Source organism: Fukomys damarensis, unplaced genomic scaffold (assembly GCF_012274545.1).
Source record: "Fukomys damarensis isolate Sample0158 unplaced genomic scaffold, DMR_v1.0_HiC HiC_scaffold_39, whole genome shotgun sequence".
Classification (NCBI taxonomy): Eukaryota; Metazoa; Chordata; class Mammalia; order Rodentia; family Bathyergidae; genus Fukomys; species Fukomys damarensis.
In genome coordinates, this window is record NW_022900951.1 from 41,034,722 (window position 1) to 41,051,891 (window position 17,170).

General features: G+C 41.0%; 1 protein-coding gene across 1 annotated transcript in view; it reads right to left on the reverse strand.

Annotated features, from left to right (window-relative positions):
• Positions 1 to 4,272: 4,272 nt before the first annotated feature.
• Slc9a7 (solute carrier family 9 member A7) overlaps positions 4,273 to 17,170 on the reverse strand; it is a 139,391-nt gene continuing 126,493 nt past the window's right edge. The window contains exons 15-16 of the mRNA XM_010643485.2: positions 10,436 to 10,541; positions 4,273 to 5,728 (exon numbers count right to left, since the gene is read on the reverse strand). Coding sequence (XP_010641787.1) covers positions 5,477 to 5,728; positions 10,436 to 10,541 — 358 coding nt within the window. The 3' untranslated portion in view covers positions 4,273 to 5,476. The remainder of the gene's footprint in view (positions 5,729 to 10,435; positions 10,542 to 17,170) is intronic.

Sequence of the window (17,170 nt, forward strand, 5' to 3'; positions counted from 1 at the left end):
TCTGCTTCAGAGCCCACAATAGGAATAAACATGACAAAAGTCAGCCCCAAAATGTCCATGAAGTTAAGTCATCCAGTAACACCTGGATGGTAAAAGTGCTTTAGACAGTAGATGTCGAGTGCTTCATGCTGCTTACAGTCCTTTTACGAGTACCTCCAACATCAGGCCCAGACAACACTCTGAGGGCCAGGAGTTCAGAGCTGCCTGTGACTTGGAAATTCTGATAAGCTTTTTTTAAAAGGTAGCACAGCAGACAGACCTCCCTTCTCATCTTCCCCAAGGCTCTGATGGCCAAAAACAGGCTGCCTGTGCTCTCCATCTAGGCCATAGTTGTAGTATACCCTGCTTACAAAATAAAACACCAAAAACTTTGGTTTTACTTTTTACAAACTTTACTACCACTGGGTGACAAGGTATCTTTGCTACTTTTTTAAAAGTATGAAAACCGAAGCTGAAAAAGAAATGGTTTGTTTATCTAGGTCTTATTTTGAAAGGATTGTCAAAGAGTAAACTTCCTTTTCCTGGTTAGACACTAGCATTGATTTCTACAGTATCCTCTAATGCGTTGCTCTTCCTAGGTTGGAAAAAGGAGGAAAGTCTTTTCAGGTATTAGAGTAGTGAAAGCAGCATTCAGATAGGTTCCTAAATTATGACTCTTGGCCACTAGATTCCTTTAATTTAATGTATCAGAATGCAGCAGTTGACACTAGCAAGCCAGATTCTCACTTAAAGAACAACAAAAGAGAACAGAACTCAGTAATTCCAGTCTAAAGTATCTGACAGATTCCTGCCTGCACTAAATGACCTAAATGATCAAAAGGCAGGAATGAAGTTTGTCAAGCTCCCTCAATTATGAGGTGGAATAAGAAAGAATATAGTTAGCAGGTAAACCTCATTGCAGATTACATTTTACAATGAATGAGACAGTCAGCTTTTTGATCTACCTCTTAGAACTCACAATGGGGACAAGGCATGTTTCCAAGTGGATGATTTTTACCTCTGATAAGTTGCTCAATTTCCTTGCTACCAATCTTCCCTAAATGCATCGGTGGTGGTTTACATCGAATCTGACATGATTACATTAATTTCCACTGAAGACAAGGAAAGGGAATGAGATGGTGTAGGGCCATGGAAACAGAGCTGTTTTGGAAGGGACTATTAATTATTTGCCCTGAACTGAAATTTTCATAGATAGCCAAGGTAACATTTTGCATTTTTTTTCTAAAGAGGTTTCATTTGTCAACCAGACCACAAAGGACATTTGTGAGTCTAGAAAACACAGACAGCCTAAAGAGCTCCTTGCTGTTTTCTTGATGAGACAATGTGATTTCACAGTGTGATTTTTGGCATGAAGGCATCAACATTCATTCGTCTGGTCACTCCAGTGAGTACCCTGGATGTCAGTCCACATCTTTCCTGTGCTTATTTCCTAGGAAGAGATGCATCCATATTTAAATTCCAAAAATCCTTATCTAGGAAGGTTTAGGTTTCTTGATGGTTTCTGCAAAGAGTACTATTAAAAAGAATAAGGGTTTTTATCTTCTCTCTGTTGTAATTAAACCACTTCCACCAGGTGACAGCAAGACGATCACAACCTTCCCCTGTGCTCTGGCAGTAAACGGGCCTACTCTTATTCTAAGAAATCCAACATGAATTTAGGCATAGGGACAAAAAAGCAAAAACAGTCTGACCACAAAAGGGACTGTTAACTTAATTCCATATTAAATTTCAAAGATCATTTCCCAGAAACCTTCATGTTTGATTAGCCAACAATTATGACAAACCCTTTATTTTCCCCTCACAAATGGGAATGAAGATGACATTTTAAATTCTCCATATATATATACACACACACACACACACACACACACACACACATATATTATACTCAAGTCACTCTCCTCTCTCAAAAGCTCTAAGTTTCTCAAATGTGACCCAAGCAATTGTACTTTATGGAGTATGTTCCTGAGTTCTGCAAAGGTTAGCATAAAACTCTCTTACAGCTGCCTAGACTCTGTTACAGATCAATACTCAGTTTGGCCCTCATGACTAACAATTAAAAACCAAACCCTTAATTTGCTAAGCCACTCTTTAGAGTTCCAAACAGGGTTCACTACAAGCTCTAAAAAAAAAAGGCTCTCAGCTGTGGCCGCACATGAGGACTTCCTGAAGTTCTAAACCAGAGCACAGATGCCAGGCCCCAGCCCAAAGATACTGAATCCCAATCTCAGAGTTTGATGCTCTGATGTAAAGTTTTTAATTTGTTTTTTAAAAAACTGGCCAGATGATCCTACTGTGCAGCCAGAATTCAGAACCTTTCCTCTAGAATATCCTACTGTACCAAACCGTCACTCCCTCAAGCCAGAACAAATTAACTGGGCATGACTTTCTCAGGAGAACTTTATTTAGTTGGACACACACAACTTAGCACTTTAAGGCTGGTTTTCAATGCCAGACTGACAACAGCAGATGGTTGGCCTTGAGTTGGATGGTTCCTGTACTTTGTGGCACCCTACTTTTCTCCATTCAGCCTAGGCATAAAGCTTCTGGATATGAAACCATTTCAACAAATAGACTGACCTTCCCAGGACCCCTGGTAAATTCAGAATGTTCTCCCCATCTTGTGAACAAGAATGAGGGCCACAGGTCAAAGTGACTTACTTTGATCCATTGCATAAAAGACTTAATCAAATATTTACAACCCTAGTTTGGTCTTGGCAAATCTGCATTTACTTATATTTAAGTAGGTCAGAATAAATGGTTTGCAATGAAGACTACAAGACCCTTTGGGGAAAATATAACAATCTATGAATTGACCTAAGACTAGGCTGGGAAGCGTAGTGGCTATTTTTCTTCCCTAGCAGGGTAATTTCTTATAATCTGCTGAAAGCTTTTTAGGAACTCCCAAAGACAACAAAGGCTTGAGATGAATGAAGACAGGGTATATCCTACTTGGTTGGCTTTGTACAAGAACAATTATCATGGCTTTTCTGTTAGCTTTTTCCCTTCTAAAATTAAGCAACATATAAGCAAGGCTTTATAGAGACCAACTACAGAGTGTCAACATATTCCTTCCTCTATCCCTTCAAAAAAACCAAAAAAAAGCTAGGGGCAGTGGTGCCCACCTATAATTCCAGCTACCTGGGAGGATGAGGCAGGAGATCACGAGCTCAAGTACAGCCTAGGATACTTAATGAGACCCCTACCTTAAAATCAGTAACAACTCACAAAAATACGTGTCACCTTTTAAGCTTATACAGCATGACTGACCATCACTAAAATAACTACTAAATAAATACTCATGTGCTGGCTTTGGGCCTGAGCACACACATACAACTCCAAGATTCTTTCATGCCTATCAGCTGCTGTCTGCAATTTGCCCCTTCAACCTAACAGCCTTCCTTCCAGGGGCTCTTTAAGAAAGTTATTTCTCTGATTATGGGGCACAGGTATTTTGAAATCCTTCTCTACTTTAGTGACACTGAGGCCTGATGGAGTTAGGCAAGTTGTTTAGGGTTTTTCAAACTTACAAAGCCCATGGATGACCATAAAATAAAAAGTGGACTTTAGGGCCGGGATTTAGCTCAGTGGTTCCACGGCCTGCCTTGCAAGTGCAAGGTCCCAAGTTCGATCCCTGGTACCAAAACAAACAAACAAAAAAGGACTTTACTGTAGATAGAAAGGAAAGAGGCAAAAAAGATTCAATTATATTATATTATATCGATGTATATGAAACTGCCATTTCTGAGCTTTAAAAATAGTTAAATATTAGCAATTTCACATGGCTCAATATCATTAGATTTATTTGTACAAACTACTGATTCAAACACAGAACGCTGTGATGCTACGTCTTAGTTTAAAAAATAATTAGCCAGGAATCATGTTGCACACCTGCAGTCCCAGCTTACTCAAGAGGCTGAGGCAGGAAGATCACTTGAGCCCAGGGGATTGGGACCAATCTAGGCAATAGAGCAAGATCCCCCTGTCTCTAAGGGGAAAATCTAACCATTAAAAATGTGTGTTAAGGTTAAATGTCTGATATCATCATGGAGGTGCTAGACTGGGACACTATTTCATCTGCTATGAGGAGAAAAATGCCAGCATATTATGAAAGCTTTTGTAAAGAAACTATTTCCAAAAATGCTAGTGCTGAAGCACAGAGCTGGGGGGGGTGCAAAACTTTTCCCAAGTGTTCGCTCAGTATTCCACCTACTACAGGTGTGGGCAGGTAGCATAACATGCCCCAAATGAACTCTAACTAAATACCTAAACTTCAAACCACATCTACACATCAAGGTACTTCAAGAGCCTCCCCAGATACGAAGAAAATGACTCCTCGCTGTGTGGCACTTGGTATCAAAACATGTGGAGTCCTAATCTTACAGAAGATACAACTTTCTACTGGGTCAGATAATGTTTAATGGTCCACTGCCTTGCCTCCAGCTCCATGTGTGGCCACTGAAATCACACACATACATCAGCTCAAAGTTTGGAATCAAAGTTTGACCCAGTTTTGAGACTCCTAAATTATATTTTCTTTGCAGGTGATTTTTCAATGAGTTTTTCCCCTCTGAATACTAGCTTATTGCCTCTTCAGTTTCTTGTCGCCTTCTTTTCCTCAGATGTAAGCATCTTACAAATGTTGGTGTCATCTGTACCTCCTCAGTAGATAACTCAATGCTACTAATACTCCCCAGTCAGCTCGCATGTTAGCCTTCAAAAGGTGAGTGATTTCTGCAGTGATATTATGTTTCTAAACAGCTCCTGTCTTCAGACTAGTTTACAAAACAACAGTGCAACACTATTTGCCTTTGGTTTTAAACATTTCATAACTTCTTCCTTATGGAGATTTCCAGAGAAGGAACTGTACTTCTCCCCCCCATATTGAAATGTTCACAGATATGTTTTCTACTCTTCAGTCCAGAAGAAGCACATGTAGCAGAGACTCGGGAGTCCAGATAGAAGGATGCAGTTGTGCAGCCTTCCCTTCACTGCCAGAGCCTCCACTCAAACAGCCTTTTCTGTCCCGCTTTACACTAGTATCACAGCGATCCGAACTCAATTGCCTTCCTTCATGGTCTCTCTTCTAGAATGTTCCCCTTCACTTGGCATTCCTCCAGCCAGCCAGATGGGCACTGCTGAGTAGGGGGCTGAAGCCTGTCCTGGGCAGAATCCTCAATACCTGCCTCACCTTGGACAGATGTTGCAGGCTGATGAATTAAGAGACCATTAAAGCATGCTATGTTTTTGTTTGCTTAACTCCGAAACAGCGCACTACTATGTGAAAAAGTGGGAATAGGTCTGACACTTTATCTTCACTGTCTGCTTCTTGGGTTAAATTTTCAGTGTTAAGATAGCTTCAGACCCTGATAAAATAGAAGGTTACTTCAATCCAATCAAACAACACTGGGGTTGCAGCCATCCTCAACCCCTCCCCCCAGAGGCTGACCCCACTGCTTCTGAGTTTAGGGGAAAGTCACGCATTTTCCTGCAGAGGGAACACAAGGGGGGTTCCCCGGCTGGAAACCTTCTGGTCTCCCATTCCCAGGTCTCGCTCCAGCATTTCCTCAGCGCTGCTCTTTGTTCTCCGACCACCCTCAAGACTTGTGGACGCTGTGTGGGAGCCCGAGGAGCCATTCGCTGTAACTGTGCTGTCTCCATAGGTCAAGGTGAGGTCACCCTCAGTTAGGATGAAATCAGAGTCTTCCTCTCTCAGTGGTTCTTGGTTCTGAAAGGTACAACCAACAATTACAACAAAAATGGGAGACTGATAGCTTCTGAGGTTGGCACCCACCCCAACCTTAACTCAGCAGAAGAATGAAGATTATGATGAAACCTGCCTAACCTCAAACCTCTAGCGAGGTCACTGGGTGTAAACTGTAGGGGGCTATAATATAAGGCACTGTTCCTGAAGCCAGAACTGAACAGCAGGAAGTAGTTTTGATTTCAAGTGTCTGACAGTGCAGGGTTAGTGTCAAAGGGAAGACCAGCTGGATTTTCAGATTCCCAACCCACAAAGAAAGGAAGTTATGGGGAAGGTCACAGGGAAAACACTACAAATAGCTTCCCAGTCCTTTCCTCTCCTCTCCGGACACATCTTGTGTAGGGGCCTGCTGCCCTACCCAAACCACTCTAACCCCATCTTGTTTACATCTTTGTCCTAGTTAGCAACTCACAGAGAACACAAACCAGGATTAAGACTTCCTGTTCACCCTCTGCTGACTCCACAGGAAAACACTGACGGCAAGGCCTTCTCCTCTCACCCTCAGACAGATGCAGTGAATGGTAGAGGGGTGAGAGTATTTTATCGAACATCTATAGTGTGTCAGGCTGGAAAGTCACAGAAGTTCACTGGATCCTGACTCCTACCCTGTGAAGATCACAGACTAGAAACCTGAGCTGAGAGAACCACGAAGTATGCCTGAGGTTGTTCAGCTGACAGAAAGTAGAGACAAAACTGCTGCTGTTTCCAGACTGGTTTTATCTACACAAAGGATGTGAACCCCCCTCTCCATCAGAAAAATAATTGGAATGGCCTTGCATCCTGAGCAGTAGCTCTAGCAAAGCAGACAAGTCTAAACAAGGCAAGTTTTAACAGAATCATGGCCACTTGAAGCTACAGGGGGCAGGGTGTCAAGAGATAGCAAGAGGTCAGACAGAAACTTTCACCCATGGGTTTTGCAAGCAAAACAGGAGGGCCATAGCCCTCCTCTCCTGCTGCACTGAGGTCTGTCAAACACTATGAAGGCCTTTTTGAAATGACAAACACAGTGTCAAAATGCTGCAGGCAAACTGCTATGCTCTTTCTTGTTTCCTGTCTGCCCTTCAAAGCTTATCTGAAGTCCTATGTTCTCTCCACACCTCTAGCACATCTCACCCTGCTCAGTATGCTGCCCAAGGCAAAGGGCCTGCTCCCCCAGGTAAGCACCCCAACCCCATATCTAGGTGATAAATCACCAAAGGCAGTGAGCTTCTGTTCTGGGCATCCTTCCTCAATGGTGCTCATCTTATACTGGTCTAACAGCCCTAACCCTAAAATGCAAACTCGGGAATGTTCCATGAGTCTGATGGTTCAATGTATACAAACTTTGTTTCATGCACAAAATCATTATAAATATATAAAATTACCTTTGGGCAATAAGTGCAAGGCATATATGAAACATAAATTTTGTGTTTAGACTTTAGTCTCCTTCCCAAGATATTCCATTACATATATGCAAATATTCCCAAATCTGAAAAAAAAAACTAAAACACTTGATTCCAAGCATTTTCTAGTAAGGGGCACTCAACCTGTCATAGGAGCTATTTGAATGCCTTTTAAATGAACTGAGCTAGGAGGATTCATGGGTCAATTCTCCCTCACTTCTCCCCCACCCATCTCTGTGCACTTACTGGTGACAAGTACATGCTTGCCTTCTGCCCTATGTCAGTGATACAGACTTCTCCACCTGGTCCCCAGTGTGACTACACTTTAATCAATGTGCGGGAATTTTTGATAGGCAAGCTCGCTTGCTGCTTCAGATCCCCATGGAACATGGAATGAGACAGGGTGCAGATGTCAATGACTGTAAAGCAGTTTTCAAATGTATTCCAAATGCGCAAATTTCCTCCTCTCCCATAGTGTTTACAAGGTCCCGAAATTCAATCTGTCCTATGAGAATTTTCTTAACAACAAATGAGATCATGTGCCCCATTCGTTTCCAGCTCCCAGCGAGTTTTCCTGTCTTAGCATGTCCCAGTTCTCCCGTCCAGACATGTGCTAAGTAATGTCTTTGTTCATCTCTGTCAAAATATCTCTGCCAGGCTCTTAGCTCCCAATTTTCAGGGAGATGATCCTGGTGCATATTTTACTATTTCAAGGTTTAGGGCAACACAAACAAAGAAACACACAGGCCGCAGCATACGAAGGTGATTCCATAAATGGAGGAAAGCCCACCACCTCGCTCTGAACTTCGAGTCCAGTATGGCCTGCTCTTGACTCTGCAGAGGGACTCACTGGCAGGAGAAAATAAGACTGGATATTGATCTGTTGCATTTTCAACACTCACTCAGACAGTACCTAAGGAGGGGTCGTTCTGAAATAAGGGCAAGGTAAAACCTGGTGGGAGTGGCTCCTAAATCAACATTTAATGGGTATTATACGCAGATGCTGAAACCAATCCACTTCTCAAATTCTAGATGATAAATTTGGTTAAGCCAAAGGTATGTATGACTATATAACTAGCTGTTCAGTGAAGGCTGCTATGGAAATAATCCTGAAAACACTTGTAAATAAGAGCATTGTGGAAATGTGTGCATTGTACATAACCAGAGGTTATTTTTGTAAATGAAATAACACTGTTTTCTTGGTGGATACCAACATAAGTGGTTTAGAGTTCATGGAAATAATGAATGATGTACACCCTAAATGTCTTAAAATAAACTTGGTGAAGTACAAAATGCCCTATAGGTGATGGGCAAGAACCACATAACTGCTAAATAGACAGGAGATCTGTCTAGTCTGAGACCCTCACCAGGCATGATGTCCCACAGGGAGACCGACCCTCTACCTCTCTCAACTCTAGGGTCCTTAAATGACAGAATTCTGAAGGGACCCTTTGCTTCCACTCTCTTGCTAGCGGACCTCACTGTCTGCAGCTGGTTGAGAACTTGGGCAGGATGCCAGCCCAAAGGGGCAGCAATAACATTGACGGTGGTTCTTGCTGGCAGCCCAAGTCTCCCCATCTTAGCTTGGCCACAGAGTCCAGAGAGAGCCCAAACATTACCTCAGGGGGCAAATCTTGTATAGTCTCCCATGCTCACTAAAGAAGTACTTTAAGTTCACGTGACTGTAAATTTACTGAGTATATGCTGTGCTCCAAATGGTCCAGATAGTCCTAATCAATTAGAGCTTTATTAGTGGGAGAAGTGGCGGGCAGCACCCCACCTAAGGAGTTGCGTCCTCCAATTGTGGATGCTCTAATGTGTCTGCCCTTTGCCTCAGTGTTCTCTTGCTAGCTATGATATCCACATCCCTTTCCCCTTTGTCTGACCTGAATGTATACCACCTTTCCCAGCCCCATCTCTGCCACTCCCTACCCCATTAAAACTTCCTGTTCAGGGCCTACTCCCTCAGACCTGGGGTTTGTGCTGTGCTTCCTAATCACTGATCAGGGAAATACATGTTATGTGCTAATTATGTGAAGACCTACATTAAGGTCTCAGCTCTGCCATTTAGTAACTGTGGGACTATGGGTAACTCACACAATTCCTGCAGCGTACCTTTCTCAATTGTAACACTGCAGTGTATGCTTCTTCAAGGTGTGGCTAGGAGAACAAAATTAGCCTTTGGGAGCTGTAAAGCTGTATACATGTTTAAGAAGCTCTTTTCTCTTAGGAGATAATGAATGACTGTGTTGCTGACAAGATGATTATGAGGGTGGAGAAAAGATGAGGAAGGAAGATGCTTTTGTCCTCCCCCATACTCCTTCTGTGTGGACAGCTGCTTGCTCTCTCCACCTCTCTGCCCTGCAATCCACACCAGGAGCTCAAGTCAGCTCAAAAGCTAAGGTGGCCGCAGAACAGATATTCTTTTCCTACTGTACTGGCTCCATTTGTGGCACTAGAAAATGGGAAGAAAAGACCTAACCACATCAACACAAATAAACTAATTCTAACAATAAAAGAAGCCTTATATTTGTGAAATGCTCTGTAGTTCACAGTGTATCTTGCCATACTCTACCTTAATGCTCATAGTCAACCTTAACTACCAGGCCCATTTTATAGATAAGAAAACCAAGACCTGTCAGGGATTGGATTCCAATCTAGTTTTTCTGATTCCTAGCCCAGTTTTCTTTATATCACACCACAGATGCCCATGTTGGGAAACCTCCATAACCCCTGGTAAAAGATTTCTGTTAGTGTGAAAAATATATAAACGTATGGGAATTGGCCATTTCTCATCACATTACTAAATAAGCAAAAATCTGTACATTTTGAGGACGAGTGCGATGGGTTTCTTGTTCCTAGGTAAGAGACCATGGTGAGCAGGGACACAGTGCCAAATGCTTCATGTTATAGTTTAGATCTAAAATGTCCCCCCAAAGTCTCATGGATTTGGAAGGTGATTGGACTATGGGGGTGCTATACTCATCAGTGAATTCATCATCCATTGATGCATTCATAACTGAATGTGCTGTCAGGAGGTGGGTTACTTGGGATGTGGCCTGGAAAGGTATGTTCTTATCCCTGGCTCCTTCCTTCACTCTCTGCATCCTGGCTATCATGATGTGAGCAGCTTTCTTCCCCAAACCCTTCCACCTGCCCTTGGGAGCCAGTCAACTAAGGACTGAATCCTTAAAAAACTATGAGGCAAAATAAACCTCTCCTCCTCTAAGTTGTGAGTGTCAGGTATCTTGTCCCAGTGATGGAAAAGTCGCTAATACACTGTACTTACGTCATACACCTGGGGACTGGTCAGACATCGAGCTAGCAAGCCACACCAGGAAGGGAGAGTGGTGGTTAGTGGGGGGCCGCTGTGTGTAAGAGTGGGTTTCAAGTAACTTTAAAAAGAGAATTAAGGAACAATAGCTGCAAAGAAAACACACACATGACAAAATGTGTTTTAAAATCCCAGACAATAAGGTGTCCAATATTCTACTCACAAAAGCTCCTCCCTCCATTTTACCAGAACAGAACATGAAATACTTATAACCTGCAGCAATAGGAATGGAAGATTAAGATACGCCACATCAGTCTTAAATGGTGATTCTCAATTGTCAGTTAAACAGAGTACTGGGTTCATTAGAACATATTTGAGTTCTTTGTTTTGGGTCCAATTAGCATTTCAGCTTTTTTTTTCTTTTTTTTTTTCTTTTTGAGTCAAGGTCTCACTACATAGTTCAGGCTGTCCTTGAACTATGTAGCCCAGGCTAGATTCGAACTTACAGTGATCCTCCTGTCTTAGCCTCCCAAGTTCTGGGATTACAGGAGCGTGTCATCACATCTGGCAGCATTTCAGCTGCTGACACACAACCAGCTCAGGTCTTGCAAACAGGAATGGAGTGGGGGTTGTAGCCCTGGGGTTTCCTCTGCTCTCTTCTCTGCAAGTATCCTTGTTAAACTACTACAATGATGGCAAACCTTCTAGAGCTTTTAATGATACAAACAGCCCACTATGGCACATGTGATACAGGTTTCCCACCACTGGCCTAAAGGGTACACAGTGGAAATATTGGGATTGCACAGAACTTTAGAGGTAACCTAGGGCTACTAAAAAGAAGGAAACTGAGACTTGGCAGGATGAAATGATTTCAGTAAGGTTATTTGCACTGTTAACTCTCCCAATTTCCCATTACAGGACTATTCTTCATTCTTCCTGCCACCTCACTCCCAGTCTCTCTAGCATATGACTTCTCTACTTTGACATTACTGACATTTGGGACCAGATCATTCTTTGTTGTGGAGGACAGTGCTATGCATGGTAGGATGTTGGGAGGCATCCCTGGTCTGCTATCATTACATGCCAGGAGCACTCTTCTCCGCTAACCAAGTTGTGAAAAATATGTCTCCAAAAGGTTGCCAAATGTCCCCCAGGAAGAAAAGTCACCCTTGGTCAAGACTACTCCTCCCATATGAAGGTTAACAGACATGCAGAGATCCCAGAGTTTGTCAGGTAATGAACATTTGTGCTGCCAAATGCACAACCCAGTGTTGGAAGCAACAGTGAGCACCTGTCCCATTAGGAGACAGTTGGGCTATTGCTGAGACCCAGGGGATAAGCTATGTGCAAAAGGTAGAGTCTCAGGTGGCCACTTAGGCCTTCAGGGATGGCCAAGAGATGTTACAGGAAAAAAGACATTACAGTGGTCTGTGCCTAAAAGACTGGACTGTGAGTACACTATCACCTCCTGTCTTCATTTAGAGCAGCACCTGAGGGAAGCAGCTTTCTCTGAGGAGGAAAGAGAAGGGCCTGAGGTATACTTCTAGCTGAGACAAAGAGGACAGAAATGAGGGCTCACTGGAGCTCTTTGCAGACAGAATGAGCTCCCTTCTGACTGCTATCCTTTAATCACAGACCTGGGGACAGGTGTAGACCAGGCATTCATTCAGGCTGGGAACAGCCCTTACAGGGCCATCAGTTTTCTCCTGTCTTTTCTGGAAAGATGATATAAGATCCCATGTGTTCAATGATGAATAGCCAAGAGTCAGAAGATGCCTTTCAGTTTCCTGCTTTAGGCACTTCAAAGACAAGACCCCACTTCCCCAAATCCAGAAGGCCTAGAACAACTTCCTTAAAAAGAAACATATACAGAGTCTGCCAAAAAATGTATACACACTCCAGGAAAAGAAAAATAGCATGATTTTTATTCAACACATGGTGTTATCATTGTATGGGGGACCCTAGAAGATGTTGCGTATTGCAGAAAAACCACTACACTGATGGTTCTTAGAGAAGTAATTGAAAATGCACGTGCAGCAATCTCAATGGACCAAGGTTACCCAAGCAGCAGTTCACCAAACTAATAAATGTCTGGAAGCTAATAGCCACCACTTTGAGCACCTCTTGTAATTGTAAAGGTCAAAGGTAACTTGTATTAATTTCATGATGTCTCAATAAATTTAATATTAAAATATAACTTTTTCTTTTCCTGACATGTGTATGCATTTTTGGTAGACTCTGTATATACACACATGTACGTGTGCACATGCAGACTTTTAAATATTCAAATTGTTGAATGGAAACTTTAATTGTATTTGTCCCATCCTCATTGGTCTGGTAATTGACATTAAACTTTATATAATACAGTTTTTCTAGTTCTTGATTCAGAGATTTTTAATACCCTCTTATGAAGAATAAATGTAATTAATTTTCACTCCTGTCTCCTCTCCAGTTATAATTAATTTTATACTGCAAATATATTTGCTATTTCATAATAAGAAAATTTTCTATGCTTTGTCTACAGATTAAGTGTAAGTGTTAAAAACCAATAAAGGAGTATTTCTAATGTCATTGGGCTTAGGATGTAGCTTAGTGGTAGAGCACTTACCTAGCATGAGTGAGGCCAAGTTTGATACCCTGCATGGAAGCAATAATGTCACTGTATGAGTATTATTTACTGTAGAATCAAGCAGAATAGTTGGAAAGATATAAAAAGAAAAAAACATTGTTATTTAAACTATGTCAGTTAGAAGAGAGTCCTGGAGTGTCTTATTAAACAAAGGCTCTTTTAATTTTTTTATGCTGTTTACCTCTCAGGATTATAATAATCACTACTTTTTCAATGTTATCTCCTTTTCTGGATTTGGTTTTATTTAATCCTTAGATTATTTTTCTTCCTTTTTATAGGGTTTGCATAGTGCTAAACTTTCTGAATTCTTGCATGTCTGAAAATCACACTTACTTACGTATAGAATCGTATGTTTAGACTTCTTTTTTCATCCCAGAATTTTAGAGGAATTGGTCAACTGTATTCTAACATCCAATTTTGTTGATGAGAAATTTGATTTCCTGTCCTTTGGAATTCGCCTGTTTTTCTCTTCAAGAGCATTAAAAGTTCCCTCTCTTTCTCCTGTAATTATGGAATGCCCCCAGAATATATTCATCCTGCTCACACACTTGGTGAGTGAGTCCTTGACCTCTGGAGACAAGTGTCTTAGCTAAGGGAATTTTTCTTCTATTATTTCTTTGGTATTTCTTTTCCTCCATGGGCTCCATCTTTTCCTTTCAGATCCTGTTAAATGATTTGGATCATCTACACTGGACCTACATTCTGACATTCTTCTATGTCTCTGACTTTGTGTGTGTGTACAGTACTGAGGATTGAACATAGGTGTTGTACTGAACTACACCTCTAGACCTTTTTCTTTCTTTTGAGACAGGGTCTTGCTAAGTTGCCTCAGCTTCACATAGTGCTGGGATTAAATGTGTGCTACCACACTTGACTCCATCTCTTGACTTTTTGTTCTAATTCTTGAAGGTTTTCCCTCAACCTTATCTTCTAAATCAACAGTTTGGGCTCTGCCATATTTAAGTTGTCAAACTATTCGTTATATTTTTAAATTTTCAAACCTTATTTTTGATGTCCAAGAATTTCTTTTTGTTTGGTTTATTCATTTTTCTAATAATTTGCTCTTGCATCGTGACTGGGAAACTCTGTACTCTTTCTAAGGATTTTATTAGAAAACAGTCAAAGTAAACATTTGGAATTATTATTTTGACAATCCCTCTCTCCCTCTGTATTTATTTAGTCTCTCAGTTCATCAGGCAGGTTGGGGATTCTTACCACAGCAAAAGTGGGGGTTGGGTTACTCTAGGGAGAAACATTTTGGTATCTTAAAGACCTGTTTTTCTACTATGCTCCACCAGGCAGTGTTTCTACTTAAGGAGAAAATGAACAGCTACCAGTTAATCTGCTATCACAGGAAGTACCTGTAGCAGCTGTTCTTGACTGAATAACCTGAATAAGCAGGCTCCAAACTCATTTCTGTTTTGGGTACATTTGCTCTGCTAAAATTCCCTTTCCTGAGGTCTTCCAAGTAGTCAAAAATACTTCTTCTGTGATTTTAATTAGGCAGCGTTTGTACACAATGAGCCTCTCATTTTAAACTGGAAGCCTGTTTTCTCTATTTTAAGGGCTGCTGGGGGAAAGTCCCACATCCTCTTATGCCAGCCTGTGGGAGTTATTAATATCTAGCTAACCTCTCTTCTGATGTATCCAAAGCCCATGTTATCTTTTTCTTTTCTTCCCTCCTTCCTTTCCTTCTAAATGCTAGGCAAGTGCTCTACCACTGACCTACATCCCCAGTGCTGCCCATGTTTTTGTTAGATCATTTATAATGATATGGAACTAAAGAATGAATCATAGGCACCTTCCTCATTTAAGTCTTCAGATTTTTTTGTGCCTGCTTATGTAATTCTGTTTCTCTTCTGCAACTTAAAAAGAAGAAATTCCAAAATCATTAAAATTTATTCAGATGGAATTTTAAAGATCACTTCTTCAAATAATCAATTTCTTATCACTTTAGCATTTTGTCCCTCTCCTACAGTCTCTTCAATTTTCTCTACGTCCTTTACAAGCCCAGGGAGCAATATGTGTTCTAGATTACAATCTAGATAAAGCTTGTGTGGATTAGATAATCCCTGCAGACTCCATTTCAGTTAGTAGCAAACACAGTCATTTGGACTAACCTTTCCACTGAGAACAACTGGAAGATACGGGCAAAATAAAAAGAAGACAAAATTATCTACTTGACAGCCTCAGAAAGCTACCAAGGCAGTGAAGATGACCAGAATCTGGAAGGTTTGAAACCCACGAGGTGAGACTCACACAGGCTAAGCCCCATTTTTCCTCAAAGCACCTGAGAAACAGCAGAGAATCTGCCAGACTCACAAAAGGCTGACTGAGTTTGAGAAAAACTGGAGTCCAAAGCCTACAGAGGCAGCAAATGTAAACACCCCAGGCCTTAGGGTGAGACCCTGGACAAAAAAAACAAAGAGAAAACAGACTGACCTTCATTCACAGTAAAAGCCCAGTTTCAAATTACTTATATATTTTTTCTCCATATCAGGAATTAAACTCAAGACCTTGCACTTGCCAGGCAGGCGCGGTGCCTCTGAGCCAAATCCCCAGCCCTCAAATTACCTTCTTTCTGACTGGATTAAGATGATCTGGAATAGCTAAATGGCCCCGTCATAGCTGCTCAGCAGACATAAGTTTAAATCATCTCTGAAGGATAATGACCTCATCCAGAGTATCTCGAATGATCTCTAGATGTTTTCATTGCCCATGTCTGTCACTCAGTAAAAACACACAATCAGAGAAGATATAAAACAAAGCTTCTAGATGATAATAACATGGGAAATTAGCTTCATGACTTTGGGGTAATGATTTCTGAAACAGGACAGAAAAGATACTAACCAGAACAGAAAAGATCAACCAATAGGATTAAGAACTATTGTTCATCACAAGATGAGCAGGAAAGTTACAGAGAGAAGATATTTTTGTAACTTATAATCAGCTAAGACTCATATCCAGAATACATAAAGAACATTTACAAATTAGTAAGGAAAAAAGAGACAATTCAGTAGAAAAATGGATGACAAGTGAATAGGCACTTCATAAAAAATAATACCAAACAGCCCATAAATATATGAAAAGGTGCTTACTTCTATTAATCATTAGAAAACTTTAAATTAAAATCACAAGGCAATACCACTGTAAACTCACTACAATGGCTAAAATTTAAAAGATGGATAATATCAAATGTTTGTGAAGACATGGAGGAACTACAACTCTTGTACACCCTAGATGGAAGCATGGGAAATAGTACCACCACTTTGGAAAACTGGTACTATCTTCTAAAGTTGAACCTACACATGTCCTATGGCCCAGAAATGTCTCTCCTAGTATGTTTCCAAAAAATATATGCATTGTGCATCAGGTATGTACAAGAATGTGTACAGCAATATTTTTCATAGCAGCCCCAAATGGAAAACAGCCCACATGTTCATCAACAATAGAACAATAAATTGTTATATATTCATACAATGAAATACTATGAGGAAAGGGGAGCAAATTAAAGCTACATGTGAAATGGATTAGTCGTAAAAATACGACAGATACCAAACTATGCAGAGTGTATATAAAGATAAAAACAGGTAAAAGTATTAAGTGTTGATAGAAGTCAGAAGAGTGGGTACACTTGAGGAGGAGAGTAACTGGGTTACGGCATGAGTGGAGCTGGTAATTTTGTGTTTCTTGACCAGTATGGTGTTAAAATGAGTGTGTTTATTTGATAACTTTTAAAGCACATATGACTCGTGCCCCTTTTTGTGTATCTCAAGGTATGATAAAAAATTCAGTGAATGTTTAAATTTTAAGTTACAATAAAAGACAAATTGCCATTAATTTCTCTCAAAATATTTCCTCTTGCCTTGAACACACTTATGCCATAGTTCTTGCCACTTTCTTTGTTTTTGGTACCAGGGATAGAATTCAGGACCTCGAACTTGCCAGGCACTGTGCTGCTGAGCTATATCCAAGGCCCCAGTTCTTGCCACTTTCTGAAGCAGTTCCGGGGCCAGGGATTTGCCTCAGTGGTTCCGCCACCTGCTTCACAAGCACAAGGTCCTGAGTTCTATCCCCAGTAACACACACACACACACACACACAAAAAAAAAAAAAAAAAA